General features: G+C 45.8%; 2 protein-coding genes across 2 annotated transcripts in view; one reads left to right on the plus strand and one right to left on the minus strand.

Moving 5' to 3' along the window:
- The window catches only part of BMP6 (bone morphogenetic protein 6), a 155,528-nt gene extending 143,329 nt beyond the window's left edge, over nt 1-12,199 (plus strand). Inside the window, exons 5-7 of the mRNA XM_031012563.3 lie at nt 8,486-8,562; nt 9,401-9,511; nt 9,604-12,199. Coding sequence (XP_030868423.2) covers nt 8,486-8,562; nt 9,401-9,511; nt 9,604-9,753 — 338 coding nt within the window. The 3' untranslated portion in view covers nt 9,754-12,199. The remainder of the gene's footprint in view (nt 1-8,485; nt 8,563-9,400; nt 9,512-9,603) is intronic.
- Nucleotides 10,918-17,005, minus strand: part of TXNDC5 (thioredoxin domain containing 5) — a 29,254-nt gene continuing 23,166 nt past the window's right edge. The window contains exons 8-10 of the mRNA XM_031012564.3: nt 15,309-15,391; nt 13,744-13,873; nt 10,918-12,659 (exon numbers count right to left, since the gene is read on the minus strand). Coding sequence (XP_030868424.2) covers nt 12,537-12,659; nt 13,744-13,873; nt 15,309-15,391 — 336 coding nt within the window. The 3' untranslated portion in view covers nt 10,918-12,536. The remainder of the gene's footprint in view (nt 12,660-13,743; nt 13,874-15,308; nt 15,392-17,005) is intronic.

Raw genomic sequence — 17,005 nt, forward strand, 5'->3', positions numbered from 1 at the left:
CCTTCCTTAGGGGAAACAGGCATGTCTGTCTTGGATCTTTTTAAAAAAAAAAAAAAATGGGTCTCACTCTGTTGCCAGCAGACTGGAGTGCAGTGGCACAATCTCAGCTCACTGCAACCTCTGCCTCCCGGGTTCAAGCGATTCTCCTGCCTCAGCCTCCCGAGTAGCTGGGACTACAGGCATGTGCCATCATGCCCCTCTAATTTTTTGTATTTTTAGTAGAGACAGGGTTTCACCATGTTGGTCAGGCTGGTCTCAAACTCCTGACCAACATGATCCACCTGCCTCAAATGATCCACCTGCCTCAGCCTCCCAAAGTGCTGGGATTACAGGCGTGAGCCACCGCGCCCGGCCTGTCTTGGATCTTTAGAGTTCATCTCCATCCCCGAAGGGAGTTTTAGAAGCTTCCTGTATCATGGGCCCCACTTGCCTGTCCCACACTGTGAGACGAAACCCATTTACATCTCATGTCCAAAGCCACTTTTTTCCTACAAATAGTTTTGTGTGTGTGTGTGTGTGTGTGTGTGTGTGTGTGTGTGTGTTGAGGGGTTATAAAGGAAAGCAGAATGTTTTATCATGGTTTTTGCTTCAGTGGCTTTAGGACAAATTAGAAGTCAACTCTGGTGCTAGAAAAAAAAATCTCCACTTAAAACCCATGTTCAAATATCTGTAATGTTCATTTGGAGAAGAGAGGAAGGATTTGGGCTTTTTAATACTAATTGTACCTGAAGGTTTCCCTACGGAAGCAGTTTATTAAATGGGACTGAAAGCCGTGCTGCTAAAGGCAATTAACATCTGATATATTCTCAAAGCTCAAAAATCTTTGGCGAGGGGAATGTTTCTGCCTGCGTAAGAGCAGGCCAGGGAGTTACCTTCTGCTTATGGAAGGAATTCGTCCTGGGGGGCTTTTATGATTGTTGGATTTTGTCATCTGTGTCACCTGATCACTCAACAGTTTTTTGCCCAAACCCACCTATGGCTGGGCCCTGCTTGTCCAAGTTGCCCTGGATGAGCACCTGGGGCCTTGTCTTGAGGGGGAAAATTGCCTCTGGGCGGCTGGTGCCCCTGCCCTTGAGGGGGACCAGATTTCACTGTGCATTCAACTTTGAAAAAGCCAGAGCCCTTGAAAATGTCTCTCAGGACCAATATTGGGCCTTGACTGCAGCTGTGTCTGGGGATGCTGGGGAGCCTTGGGGTCCCAAGACAGACTTTGTGTCTCAGCAGGGCAGTAGTGCTACCTGTGTGTGAGCCTCTTGTCTAGAGGGCAGCAGTTCCAATTCTTGTGTCACAGGCGCATGTGGACAGCCAGGGGCCTGATCTCAGTGGCTTTGACTCATGGGTCTGGGATTGGGCTGAGAACTCCGCACTTTAGAGAAACTCCCTGATGATCCCCAGTATTCGGCACAGGCCGCCTACAAGTCACACACTGAGAGCTTCTGTCTTGGCGGCGGGGGTGGTGGGGGAGGCTCCTCTGTCTTGGGTCAGCTTCTCTGGTTTTTGGTTTGTTGCCTCTCTCTAGCTGTCTCACTTCCTTTCTCTGCCCTGCCCTTGACTGGTGAATCCATTGGGGCAAAGCTGTGTTACCTCTCTTTGTCCCACTGGAGTGACCATGTTCCTGTTGAATTGTCACCACATACATTTCCACTGGCCCTCTTCAGCCCATTCATCAAAACCAATACCAAGGGCAGTGGGAGTGAGGGGAAAGTTTTTTCTGTAATCTGTCAATCTGTTTTTAAAAAAGAAAGTGTGTCAGTGTAATTCCATGCAGAACCCAGGGTACTGACCCTGAGTGGCAGACACAGGTATTCCAAGGAGCATCAGCCTTCACAAATATTTATACGTTCTTTGCCAGCACTTAACATGGAATTATAAGGAAATTTAAGCATGGCCTGAGAGTATCTGTAGGAAGAAAAACAGGAGAGTTGAATTCCTCCCTTTCCTCTCTCTGGCCCTGATCCTTACTTAACAACAAAAATGCCAGTGTCTGGCGCTAAAAGAAATAGCTGTTCTTCCAGAGAAGGTTCTCTTTGTTGAGCACTGAGAGAGTCAAATCAACAGCAGGTTCACAGAAACCCAGAACTGCTGGTGAAGTTAGAAGCAAAGCCCTTTGACTATGTCATCTTGGTTCCATCCAGCAGAAAAAGAAACTGGAAATCCAGACATGAAGTGGTGGTCTCTGCCTGTGTTCTGCCAGCAATTCTTCAACACCAATTAAGTGTCCTGCAATTCAATCCAATTCTTTTTTTCCTTTTTTTTTTTTTTTTTTTTTGAGACAGGGTCTTGCTTTCTCGCCCAGGCTGGAGTATGGTGGCATAATCAGGGCTCATTGCAGCTTCAATCTCCAGGGCTCAAGCAGTCCTCCCACCTTAGCCTCCCAAATAGCCGAGACCACAGGCACACACCACTATGTCCAGCTAATTTTATATTTTGTAGAGACAGGGTCTATGTTGCCCAGGCTGATCTCAAACTCATGAGTTCAAACAATCTTCCCACCTTAGCCTGCAATAGTGCTGGGATTGCAGGCATGAGCCGCCACATCTGGCCTCAGTTCAATTCTGATGCCACCTGCAGTTAGCACAGGCCCAAGTGAAAGGGCAAGGTCCCCAAGGAGACTGCTGTCATTTCAGACACCAGGCACAAGTGAGGTCCACAGGGCAGCCATGCTTCTGTCTGTCTTACCTACAAATTTGGGAGTTCACTTTACCGCCCTTCATGTTTGATAATTTGCTGGAACAATTCACAGAACTCAAGAAAGTGCTATACTTACAATCATAGGTTTATTATAAGGGGTATGACTCAGGACCAGCCAAATGAAGAGACTCTTAGGCAAGGTCAAGGGGATAGGCATGGGTGGTTGGAGCTTCCACACCCTTTTGGGTGCACCGTCCTCTTGAAACATCAGTATGTTCACCAACCTGGAAGCTCCACTGAGCCTCAGTGTCTGGAGTTTTTATGTGGGGTTTAATTGCTCTGCACAATTGAATCATTGGTCACATGATTGAACTCCATCTCCAGCCCCCCAGAGGCCAGGCTAAGCCAAAGTTCCAACCCCCTAATCCTGTGCTTGGCTTTTTTGGTAACTAGCCCCCATCGTGAAGCTAATGAGGTCCTAGAGAGTGTATGGGGCTCACCATGTACAATCTAGGGCCTCAGGAGCATAACAAAGATGCTCAGGAAAGTCCAAGGTTGTCAAAGCTTGGTGCCAGGAACTGGGGACAAAGACCAGAGATATATTTATTATTTTCACACTGCCCATGTCTGCTTGACCTGGGAAAGAAAGTTGTTTGTAGAAATCTTTGCTTTTTACATGACCAAATGATGCCAAGATGGTCTTCATGGAGATTTTGGTCCCTAGCATGAGACGGTATTTTGGAGGAAGCTTACTTCACAAGCAGAATGAGGTTGGATGGGGAAAATCCCAGGCTAAGACTGTAAGTAGTGTGATCATGCAGTTTATTGTCTAACCCAGGACACCTTTAGGAGCGCAGGGTGTTAGGACCTTGGGGTCTTCAGGAGACTCCCCTGCTGCACCCAGCTGGCAGGAGGGGAAAGAGTGAGTGGAAGGCCGATGGGGTAGGGGGCAGGTGGTTAGGAGGGCCAGGCCTGGCAGCACCACGCATCCCTTCTTCCCCACATTCATGGGCAGAATCCAGGCACATGGCCACAGCTAACTGCAGTGGGAAATGTCATCTGGCTGTGTGCTCAGGAGGCTGATAGAGGATGTGGGTTGCTAATAAACACATCACAGCCGCCGCATGGTTGCTCCTGGAATAGGTGAAGCAGGCTGCTTCCTCGGGGCCTTCACATTGTCATTCCCACTCTAGGAAATTCTCTCACCCCAGATGGCCTCGTGCCTCACTCCGAAGGCTCCTCTTTTGCTTAGAAGATACCTTAACAGAAAGACAAGGCCAGGCGAGGTGGCTCACGCCTGTAATCCCAGCACCTTGGGAGGCTAAAGCAGGAAGATCACTTGAGCCCAGGAGTTCAGGACCAGCCTAGGCAACATAGAGAAACACCATCTATACAAAGTATTTAAAGAATTTCCCAGGTGTGTGATGTACACTCAGCTACTCGGAAGGCTGAGGTGGGAGCATCACTTGAGCCCAGGAGTTGGAGGCTGCAGTGAGCCATGATCACACCACTGCACTCCAGCCTGGGCAATAGAGTGAGACCCTGTCTCAAAAATTTCTTAAAAACCCACAAAAACAAAAAAATCCAGACAAGCTTGTCAACGCTATGTGAGATAGCACACTGCCACCTTGTACTCTCTATGCCCTAACTATTGAATAATAATTTAGCTAGTCCGGGTTTTTACTAGTCAGAATTTTCCAGAGAAACAGAATCAACAGGATATATATAGAGAGATATATAGAGGAGGAGATTTATTATGGGAATTGACTTGGGCAATTACGGAGGCCAAGAAGTCACATGAGCTGCTGTCCGCAAGCTGGAGAACCAGGAAAGCTGGTGGTGTAATTCAGTCTGAGTCCAAAGGCTTGAGAACCAGGTGAGCCAATGGTGTAAGTCCTAGTTGGAAGTCAAAGCCCTGCGTACTGGGGAGGGCTGCTGGTATAAGTCCTGAAGTGCAAAGCCCTGGGAACTGGGAGCTCTGATGTCCCAGGGCAAGAGAAGACAATGACCCAGCTTGATAAAAGAGAATTTGCCCTTCCTCTGTCTTTTTGTTCTCTCTGGGCCCTGAACAGAGGAGATGATACCTATCCGTGTTGGTGAGGGCAGGTCTATTTTACTCAGTCTACTGACTCAAATACTTATTTCTTCCAGAAATACCTTCACAGATACACCCAAAAATAATGTTTTAACAGTTGCCAGGCTCAGTAGCTTACACCTGTAATCTCAGCACTTTGGGAGGCCAAGGCAGGAGGCTTGCTTGAGGCTAGGAGTTCAAGACCAGCCTCGGCAACATAGCAAGTCCCCATCTCTGCATTAAAAATTAGCTGTGGTGGCCCGTTCTTGTAGTCCCAGCTGCTTGGGAGGCTGAGTGGGAGGATTGCTTGGGCCCAGGAGGTCAAGTCTGCAGTGAGCCATGATTGTGCCACTGTGCTCCAGCTTGCGTGACAGAGCAAAACCCCATTGCAGAAAAAAAAGTTTTATCAGCTACTTGGGCATTCCCTAGTCCAATCAAGTTGATACAAAATTAACTATCACAGTGCTCTAGATTGCATGCAGTAGAAGCAGACTGTAATGAGAGAGAAAAATAAGCGTACCAGGGAACTTACCCAATCAACAAAAAGGCTGGAGACTTAATTCAGGAAATCAAGGCTCAGATCTAGTCATGGAACAATGTGCTTTGGATCCCTCCAATGTGGTCATCACCCTAGACACTGGCTGCCGTACTACCCATTCTTGATTTCACCTTTGAGTCACTCCCTCAGGTTATATACTGCAGGGTGGAGACATTTGATTGGCTTTGATGAAGTTATGAGTCCGTACTTCAGATGCTAGGGGACAAAGAGGGGAGCTATCTGTCGTGGGAAATGGGGCTCTGAGTCCCACCTATCTAGGCATTCCCCCACATGCGAAGTGTTGCCAAAAGCTGGGTAGTAAAAGCAGTAAATATCCACTACAGCTGGGTATGGCATTCTAGGTTTGATGGCATCATTTTCATATTATTTAATTTTTTAATGTGTATTTTTGTTAAGTTTGCTATCCATTTTGTGTTTCTTAGTAATTTTCTTTTTATCTCTGGGTTACTTTTAAGAATTTATGTGTTTGATATAGTTTCACTACATGTGGCTAGATAAGAATTTATCTGATCCTCTTGGAACTCTTTGGGCCTTTTCAACTTAAAGATGTTTGCCTTTCTTTAATTGTAGAAAATTCCCAGTCATCATGTCTTCAAATACTACTACTCCCTATTACTGTCTTCTGAAATTCCTATTAGAAATATGTTGGACTTTTCATTCTCTCTTCCATGTCTCTTTACGAAGAGACAGTCATGTATTTTGGCCATTTGACTCTGTGCTATATTTGAAGAGATTTCAAATATAGTGTTGAATTCTTTAATTCTGTCTTCAGTTATGTGTAATTTGATGATTATCTGTTTAATGTATAACTAATCTGTTAAGTAATCTGTTTAATCTGTTAATTAGACAACTAATGTTTAACCTGTTTAATCTGATCTTTAGTTATATCTAATCTGATTTCATTGTTATTTTCAATTATTATGGTTTTTATAAAGTTCTATTTGACTCTTTTTACATCTACCTGTTCTTTTTTCATGTTTTTTCCCCATAATTTAGCTTTAAGGTTTCTAGTCCTTTTCTTCCTTCCATTATTTTAGGTATTCTTCCTTTTTTTTCCTCTAGTTTTTGTTTTTAGTTTTGTTATTGTTTTGTTTTGTTTTGGTATTCTTCCTTTAGAGCTTAGTTCAGATGACTCTTATCCATAGTCTCTGGGGTCCTCTGGGTCTTCCCTTGCATTCCAGCCATCCTCTTGAGAGACTTTGTGTGGCTGATTCATTTTTGTTCAGGGGTTCTTTTCAGTAGGAAGTTTCTGTCTCATGGTGATAGTTGGTTGATTGTTTTTACTGAGAGAGTCCTTGTCCTGCATTGTGAAAATTTCCCTCCAGGGCTTCTCTGGGGTCCTTGAAGTTACAGGCAGGGTGGTTCTGTTGGGTAACATAGGCAGGTGGAGAGGATGAATAAATTTAGAATTATAAACCACCTAAAAAAGTTGCCCCATCTCTTCTCCCAGCATAGGCCACTGGCCTGAGTCACTGTTTGTCTCTTTTCCTTAAAAAATCATGAAATCTGGTGGGGCATGGTGGCTCACACCTGTAATCTCAGCACTCTGGGAGGCTGAGATGGGCAGATCACTTAAGGTCAGTAGTTCGAGACCAGCCTGGCCAATGTGTTGAAACCCCATCTCTACTAAAAATACAAAAACTTAGCTGGGCATGGTGGCTTGCGCCTGTAGTCCCAGCTACTCGGGAGACTGAGGCAGGAGAATCGCTTGAACCCAGGAGGCAGAGGTTGCAGTGAGCCGAGCTCGTGCCATTGCACTTCAGTCTGGGTAACAGAGCAAGACTCTGTCTCAAAAGAAAAAAAAAATTAATGAAATCTGCATGCTCTCTCCTGCTTCAGAGCCAGGAAGACTGGGAGTTAGAAGTTAGAAAATCAAGTTCAAACAGGCTTTCAACAATTAGGTGACTTACTGGCTTATGTAGTTGAAAAGGGAAGGGATAGCCTGCAAATGACCTAGGCTCTTAAACCCACTGACATCCCACATTAGACGACCTTTCTCTAAAGCCTTCTGCTTGCCTTTTCTCTCTCCGTCCTCTCTCGAACTCTCCAACACAACTCCAGATGGATTAATCCTTTCGAATCACAGCGGGAAATGCTGCTCTGCAGCTCAGAACCCTGCCAAGGCTCACTTTGTGCCTCTGGTGGGAAGTCCGAAGCATTGTGGTTGGCAGCCTAGGCCATTTATTTCTCCAGCTTTATCTCATCTGACCCTGCTTGACACATCCTTAAATCCATTCCAGCAGAACTCCTCTCGCTTCCTCTCACTCCCACTCTGAACTGTCCCTTCTCTAAAGGGACATTTGCCTATGGCCCTTGCCTGTGTGATATTTGCCTATGGCCTTTGCCCGTAGCATCCATGTTCTGGTTTGTATTGGAGTTATTTGTGTGTCTGTTTGACACTACCCCTTCATTCACTGAGTTCTTGGAGGAGGAAAGCCATGTCTGACTTACCGTCTATTGGCCGTGGTGCCAGGCAGAAGGCATGTCACGTAAGAGTCGCTCCAGTGGGCCTCAGTGAATCGGGGCACCCCCAGTGCTCTTGCTGGTGATTCAGTTAAGCCAGGCTAGTGGCCCCTGTGCTGCACAGGGTGGGTACATGCACTTCAGCAGAGTCTCCTGAGGAACCGCTGGCTTAGTGTTATTGCATCAGCACACAAGAGCTCAACCCTGGCAGTGAGGTGGGAGTACAGCCAGAGAGAGCATTGCTCCTGCATGGTGTCTCCCTCTCGCCCGTTCCTGGGCCTCCTGGTTAGGCCCACTCCACCATTACTCTTCCTTCAGGATACTCTTCTGGCCCGGCAGCTGTCTTGAAAGCCCCGGTGCAGTTTCAAAATGCTCCGTGTTTGGACTGCAGCAAATCCTGCCTAGAAGCGTTGTCTGATCATGTGAATGTGATGCCTTCCCGGTCAGGCGCCTCCGGGGTGTACTGGGCAAGTCGGCCCACGCCTCCATAGGCCTTGCATGCAGCAGGGCTCACAACACACCTCTGTTGCTTAAGGGTGTCCATTCAAGTCCCCCTCCTACCAGTACTGACCCCAGGGTAGACAAAACGGACTCCGTAAGACATTCAAGCCAACAGTCAGGAACCTGATGTAGCTGTTGGGTGACCACACTTGTATCTAGGAGGCTATCCTGAGCCTAGCACAGAGCCTGGCATGTGGTAAACTCTCTATGAAGGAATTAATGAGTTGATGGGTGCATCTTTTGATCTCCTCCAACAGATTACAACAGCAGTGAATTGAAAACAGCCTGCAGGAAGCATGAGCTGTATGTGAGTTTCCAAGACCTGGGATGGCAGGTGAGTTCTCCGGACACGGGGGACAAAGGTCCTTTCTCAGCAGTTTACTCTCATCTGAATGGTGGCAGCCATCACCAAACACCTAGAGCTTGAAGGCTGAGCTGCTTCCTTCTGTGGAAGTCCTGAGGAGCCCTCCCAAATGCTCAGGCTCCTGGAGTAAGGCAGAGGAAGCTTAGTCTGTGGGGCACCAGGCACTCCAACACCTTCCTAGGGTGCCTGAGCTCTGTGATCCCTCGAAAATCAATAGCCACATTTCCCAATATTCTCACCTCATCCTTTCAAAGCCCATGGGACATACATTTATTTGGGCATTTAAACAAATTTTAATTGAGACAGGGTTGGAAAAAAAATTACCTAATGGTTAACATCTCCAATGGCTGCAAACCAACTCACGAAACGATGCAGAAGAGCACACGTTTGCCTCGTACCTGAGAACCATCACTAGTTTGTAAGAAAGGCAGCAACTTTAATCACAGGTGGTGAGCGATAAAAGGTAGCTTCCATATGCAGGTGGCACTACTTCCGCAGGAGCACCGTGGGCTCCTGGAGAGGCTTGCTTGGGTCCAAGCACATATTGCTGGCAACCTACGTGCTTCCAGGTAGCAGCCGAGGCCCTGTGGGCCTCTGCAAGGAGCGAGGGCTCTGGGGTCAGATGGACCAGGTTCACTTCCCAGCATTGCCACTTGAATGTGAACTTTGGACAAATTCCTAAGCCTTCCTGCATCTGTATCCTTGCCTGTGCAATGTGAAAAATACCTTTTCACAGCATTCCTGAAAAGCACAAATAGTGTGAGAAGTGCATGCTCATCTTTTGTTGCTTCCTTTGCACGAAATTAAGGACTGGATCATTGCACCCAAGGGCTATGCTGCCAATTACTGTGATGGAGAATGCTCCTTCCCACTCAACGCACACATGAATGCAACCAACCACGCGATTGTGCAGACCTTGGTGAGCTCTCGGAGACTTTGTTTTGTAAGTGCGAGTAAGCCAAGACCAGGTGTCATTTCTAAGGTAACTTCTCCCCTTCTGTTTTGGAACAGGTTCACCTTATGAACCCCGAGTATGTCCCCAAACCGTGCTGTGCACCAACTAAGCTAAATGCCATCTCGGTTCTTTACTTTGATGACAACTCCAATGTCATTCTGAAAAAATACAGGAATATGGTTGTAAGAGCTTGTGGATGCCACTAACTCGAAACCAGATGCTGGGGACACACATTCTGCCTTGGATTGCTAGATTACATCTGCCTTAAAAAAACGGAAGCACAGTTGGAGGTGGGACGATGAGACTTTGAAACTATCTCATGCCAGTGCCTTATTACCCAAGAAGATTTTAAAGGACCTCATTAATAATTTGCTCACTTGGTAAATGACGTGAGTAGTTGTTGGTCTGTAGCAAGCTGAGTTTGGATGTCTGTAGCATAAGGTCTGGTAACTGCAGAAATATAACCGTGAAGCTCTTCCTACCCTCCTCCCCCAAAAACCCACCAAAATTAGTTTTAGCTATAGATGAAGCTATTTGGGGTGTTTGTTAGTAAATAGGGAAAATAATCTCAAAGGAGTTAAATGTATTCTTGGCTAAAGGATCAGCTGGTTCAGTACTGTCTATCAAAGGTAGATTTTACAGAGAACAGAAATCGGGGAAGTGGGGGGAACGCCTCTGTTCAGTTCATTCCCAGAAGTCCACAGGACGCACAGCCCAGGCCACAGCCAGGGCTCCATGGGGCGCCTTTGTCTCAGTCATTGCTGTTGTATGTTCGTGCTGGAGTTTTGGTGTGAAAATACACTTATTTCAGCCAAAACATACCATTTCTACACCTCAATCCTCCATTTGCTGTACTCTTTGCTAGTACCAAAAGTAGACTGATTACACTGAGGTGAGGCTACAAGGGGTGTGTAACCGTGTAACACGTGAAGGCAATGCTCACCTCTTCTTTACCAGAACGGTTCTTTGACCAGCACATTAACTTCTGGACTGCCGGCTCTAGTATCTATTTCAGTAAAGTGGTTCTCTGCCTTTTTACTATACAGCATACCACGCCACAGGGTTAGAACCAACAAAGAAAATAAAATGAGGGTGCCCAGCTTATAAGAATGGTGTTAGGGGGATGAGCATGCTGTTTATGAACGGAAATCATGATTTCCCTTCTAGAAAGTGAGGCTCAGATTAAATTTTAGAATATTTTCTAAATGTCTTTTTCACAATCATGTACTGGGAAGGCAATTTCATACTAAACTGATTAAATAATACATTTATAATCTACAACTGTTTGCACTTACAGCTTTTTTTGTAAATATAAACTATAATTTATTGTCTATTTTATATCTGTTTTGCTGTAACATTGAAGACCAGACTTTAAAAAAAAAAAAAGTTTATTTAGAAAGTATCATAGTGTAAACAAACAAACTGTACCACTTTGATTTTCTTGGAATACAAGACTCGTGATGCAAAGCTGAAGCCACTCTTGACAGTTGTGCTTCTCTAGGAGGTTGGGCTTTTTTAAAAAAAGAATTATCTGTGAACCACACGTGATTAATAAAGATTTCCTTTAAGGCAGAGGCTGTTGGAGATGCTGCTGTTATCTTCTGCCTCAGACAGTATAAGTGGTCTTGTTTCTAAGATTCCTACCACCGGTTACTTTGGGCCAAGTATCCACATCCCCTTGCGTATGGGAGGTGGGTGAAGAGTGTTGGACGCAAAGTGGTTATTATGGGAAGTAGCTCGATGGTAAAAGGACAAACACCTATCTTAGAGCTTAGTCGTCCTGTATGTGCTTATTCCCAAGGGAGATAGTAAAAGTGTTTAATCACAAGGATAGCATGATAATCACAAGGACAGCATGAGTTAGAGGACACTGGCATCAACAGCTGCCACAGCCATGCACACCAGGGCCAGAGCAGCCCGCTGACATCTGTCTTTGGTCTTGAGATCAAATGCATCCCATTCTTCATACATTAGAAGGTCGACCTCCTTGAAGCAGACCAAGTATAGCAAGCCTCTAAAAGGACTACTGAGAAACAGAATCAGAAACTCTAGAACTCTAGTTAGGGCCCTTCAGCAGGGCTGCAGAGCCTCCCTGGATACCCAGGCCTGGGAAAGCCTGTCTGGTCTTGTCACCCCAGGTGACAAATACAACTGGAATCTTTCAATGAGTTAATGAGATACTGAGAATGAGCCTCGTGGAATTTTCCATGCCTACCCTTTCTAAGGAAGACATCCAACAGTTCATGTGGGCTCTGGCTTCGTGTTAACATGATGAACTAAAGAAATGTTTCACCCCGTGAGAAACAGAAGGATCCCCTGAACAGTAACTGATTTGACAAGTATCGACACGTAAAGTTATGGCATCAGCATTCTCTTACTCAGGCACAGTCAGAAGTAACGCTGCTTTCATTACGGCTAACCTCTCACACTGAGAGAAGTATTCACAGAAACAGAAGCTCCAGCGGCGGCCGCGAAGGTATCTTCCAGAGGTGTGGGTTTTTGCATTTCAGTCTGCTCCATGCTACGGACCAACACAGTATTGAGTCAACTGTGACCTTAAGATCAGAGGAACGTCAATACTGCCACAAGGCCACCTTTCCAGAACTCGTGGGCAGGTAAACTATGCTTTGGATGTGCTTTCTTTCACCAAAATCACTCAACTCAGGAGCCACAAATAGTCCAGCAATTTGATTCCCCTCAACGCTATTTTAGTCTCAAAGGAAACCATGTAAATTTCATCAAGAGAAGGTCAAAGGGGATATATCGCCACTGAAAATGTTTACACAGTGACCATGAGTTACACATTTACTTAGAGAAACTTAATAAAGAATCTGTAGAGTGTGTTGGCTTGGAAAACACACACACAAAGAAGATACCGCACGCTTAGTATGTTCTGCTTTCTGAACAGCTACCACTGGGAAGCCAGTGGCCTCTGTGGGATTGAACTCCTGAACGCAGGGTGCAGGAGAGGTGACTTCCAACTGTGTTCCTAAAGTTCGTCTTTCGCTTGGCCCAGGACAAAGCGGTGTAACGAGTCAAGGTCTCTGCCTCCACTGTGCTCACTGACTTTCTTCCCTCCTCGGAAAAGCAATAACGTGGGGTAGCCTCGTACCTTAAAACAAAAAAGAAAAAAGTTTGCAAACCAGCGGTCCAGATCACATGCAAATTGCTTCCTAAATAAAACCAGATACACTCCTACCATTGTGGCTGGAAAAATTCTGTGGCTAATTTTTAAAGGTGTATATTCCATTAATTCCATTAAAACAGGAGCAGACTACTGTTTAGAAAGCAAAGCCGTGGGGCTGTGTGTTCACTTCTGAATTCAAAATGACATTAAAGATCAGCCTCAAAGGAACGACTTTACCCTAAAGCAGGCCCTTTCAGTCTTTACTGTGCACACGATCACCTGCAGATCTGCTGAAGATGCAGATTTGGATTGAGCAGGCCTGGGAGTCTGCATTTCCAACGACCTCCCTGGCGATGCCCTGGTGGTCTGCAGACCAGACCATGAGAGCAAGATCCTCTTGAGGATACATTTTTCAGTGGCAACTCGTTTCTAAGAATTTTAGGGCACAAAAAACAACTGGTATCTTTTAATGATAAGGAAACTATGTCTGGGTTACGTCTATTCTCCATCTAAAAGGCTCCAAAAGTGTCTGAATAACAAAGGAGAAAAAAAATGACAAATCTTCCAGGCCATCAGACTGTGCTAACAGCTTGGAATGAAGGCAGTAGTTAACCCAAGCACAGGACTGACTTGCTGGCATGGCCCTTTCAGAAAGGAGGTTATGTTGAAATGATTCGTAGATTCAGCCACTGCATTTTATAATGCCAGCTTACGTGTGAAAAATGAGCGACTCGGGTATTTATGGTGAAGGCTACAGACCACACTGGTCAATCATCAAGAGTTGCGGTGTGGGAAGCCCCACAGTCTGTGGCGTGGGGTCTGTTACTTCACGGCCTTATTACTCAGACAGCAAGGCCTGAAAACCTGCGCTGAAACATGGATACTAACTACAAAGCGGGCGGAGAAGAAGAGAGAGGATCTCTTTTGCTTCTCCAAACAACTCAAAGGGACATAAAAACCACATTGTTGAGAAGATGAGAGCAGAGTGAGTTATCGTGGTTGAGGCACAGTTCCCTTGGGATCTGCCCCCATACTGAGAGCTCCCATAAGCACCCATCCAAGTACCCACCGAATACTTGCTGCAGATATTCCGTTCAGCAGTGCAGTCTACTTCGGCGATCTTGACCCCCGCCAGACCAGGGAATTCCTTTTTAGAGAGTTCCTCCCAAGTAGGAGCCAGAGTCTTGCAATGACCACACCTAAGAAGAGAAAAATGGCAGCTTCGTTGAAATCCTGCGTCGAGATCATTCACCTACACTCTGCTGCCAAGACAAGCTCTGTTTCTTCTGTATGGGACAGTCAACAATTGCCTAGAAATTTGTAAAATACCAAATTCTCCCACTGGGTGCACATTAACTCTTCCTCCTCCTATCCCAAACGAAGAACCCAAAAGTTGATCCCAGGTAGACTTTCAGATAACGTGACAGAAGCAAGCCAGTATGAAAACAAGTTGAGATTCTGAGACCATTTCCATGCCATGGTGAACTGTGCTAACTGGTTTATGAAAGCACAGGAGCAGAGGAACAGGGAAACAGGGCAGATGCCACACAATTTCTAAAAAATCACTTGAATGCCAAAGACATTTTAGATTTGATCGCTTATGGTCTCACAATTTCAAAACCATTTTAAGGCCTCCTTGGTACTTCAGCAATGTGGGGTGAGCATCAAGGCCATGATTAAGTTTGGTTCAAACCCTCCCTTCTACCCGACTCTGTTCCCTTGTCTCTTCTGACCCCCTCCTGCCGTATGGATGGCTCCCCTTCAGCTAAAGGGGATCCTCTTTCTTGATACTTGATCTGTGGAGCTTTAGGTTTTTAAATGTTGCAAATGATTTGAAAGGCATTGCTACGGTTCGTTCAAGTCCTGTGCTTATTAACTTTTTACCCCTATGCTTAGTTTCTCAGGAACATGTGGAGTGTAACAAACAAGAAAAGTGACGCCTTTATCATGTTTAGATAAACAATCTAATGTTGTCCTAAACACTCTGCTTTTCCAAATGGATTTTTTTATTTGTGAAGACAAAAAGTTACTCCCATTTTTCAGCTGAGGGAACTGGGGTTCAAAGGAATTAAAGGACATCCAAGTTTACTATACAGTCATTCATGGTAAGTCTTAGAACCAAGGTTGTCTGGATCTCACACTACCTGCAATCCATTTCTGCTCTGGTCTCCACGACCATGTGGCATGCAGGTTCAGGAAACTGCGTAGCATACTGAATGGCTCTAACAGACTCTACTGGATTTCTCTACAAAAGAAATCCGAGTACTTAAAAGAACCGAGGAGCAAAGCTACATCATGACACACTGTTTAGCCAAAAAAAAAAAAAGCCATCTATTTGGAAAAGTGCAGATACCACAAAACTGAATACGGCCATCATAATTTGCCTCCATTTTTATGTTTTCTCCAAAGTTGATAGAACTTTAGCCTCATTCTCCATATATAATTAAGGCCATTGAAGTTTAAAATATTTGAATATAGGAGCATGATAACGGTTCCTTATTTCCTACAACATGACCTACATATAAATGTAACATGTGCCCAACATTGAGTCTGGGGGGGTGGCAGATGAGCTGAAAAACATGATGTGACTTAGTACACATGGACAAAGTAGTTTCTAATTAAACAGCCACTTACCATGGAGCATAAAACTTGATGAAGGTTATTCCTTCTGCAATGGTGTCATCGAAGTTATTTTCAGTGAGTGCCAACACAGTGCCCTTCAAGGGAGGAAAAAGCCACAGTTCAAGTACATTCCTTAAAGTTGAGCAGGGCCATGCTTTGGGATTGCAGATACACGAATCAGTAATTTTTTAAAAATGCAGTTATGTAGGCTCCAAGGTCACACAGAAATACCTACACAATCTGCATTTCATAGGCTACACACAAAGGGAGGCTGGCAGCCTCTGAAGGGCAGAGAGATCAATGCAAGTCCCTGGGTCCCAAGCCTGGGAGATGTGGTGAGGAGGTGGCTGGACACTGTACAGGGGGTGAAGGGGGGGAGGGGGACTGTCTTTTGGGGATGAGGCAGGTTGAAAACTCTCCAGGGCGCTGTGGTGTGGACCAGGCAGCCCTGGGTGTCCGACACTTGAGTCTGCACCTCTAAGCTTGGAGTCTCCCGGATACCCACTGAAGTCTCATCCTCAGCTGCTTTTCTCACTGGCCACTCTATTCTCCTAGCACCCTTTGTGACATCCTCTCTATGCAACAGAAAAGAACCTAGTTACAATAGCAAAGGCAATGATATGTGTTTTACATTGAACATAAAAATGGAAAGCAGCCTGTTCTAAGTCAATGTGAAAAACGCTGATGGAAGCTCTGGCTGGAGAATTTAAGGGAAAGGTGCTACATGGTAGTCTGCTTTAAAGCCATTCTCCCTTGACAGTTCTTTACAGAATGACGTCTATGTGTTTCTCCAAAAATGGATCTGCGATTCTCTCCTGAGAGCAGGAATGGGATGATTTATCACGTGGCTAAGTGTACCAGGGCTGTTCCATTTGAGTCTGGCATCGAGTAACATGTCAGTGACGGAGGCCAAGGGGGCCATTGTGGAACACTACCATCTTTATGTCCAGAAACATGACGCCACACGCACTGAAAAGACCCACTTCATGGCGGAAAACTGCATTATAAATAGAAATGGTGCTGCCATGAAAACATCCATGGTATATAATTATACTCAATTTGGGATGACCTTTGTAACCACCATGACACATATACTCCTCTAACATATGTGGTCCTAACAACTACAAAATCAGCTGTTTACTTCTTCAACCAAAACATCAACTTTTAAACAACACTCAGGCCATCCCCGACCTACAAGAGTCCAACTAGGGACGGGGTTGTAGGGGTGAGGAGGCCTGGTGTGGCCCCACCAGGGAGGAGGGGTTGGTGGCTCCACTGGTTTTTCCAAATCCAAACTCCTGGCCTTCAGGCATGACTTCTATCTGAAGAGGATGACATGGGCACTCTCGTCCAGTGCAGACCTCCTGCCGCAGCCCCAGGCTCATGGTTGGAACTGCCACTGGACACTGCCACCTACACAGCCGAAAGCCTCGAAGATCAACACCTTGAAAACCAAGCTCATCCCTTTCCTCGAGCTCTGGCCCCGCCCCTGTGCTGGGTACCATCCTCCACCAGATATGCAGGAATCAGACTCGCCTCGGACGCTCCCTCCCTCTCCTCCGCGCTGCACAGCGGCTGGACTCCTTATGCTGGCTTTCTTCTCGCCATCGCACAGTCAGGCTGCAGCAGGAGGGAACTCATCATCTTTAAAGGCCTAATAGAGCAGCTTCCCACCTCCAGCACACGTGCATGCCGGTCATTTTCCTACA

The sequence above is a fragment of the Gorilla gorilla genome, chromosome 5 (assembly GCF_029281585.2).
Source record: "Gorilla gorilla gorilla isolate KB3781 chromosome 5, NHGRI_mGorGor1-v2.1_pri, whole genome shotgun sequence".
NCBI lineage: Eukaryota > Metazoa > Chordata > Mammalia > Primates > Hominidae > Gorilla > Gorilla gorilla.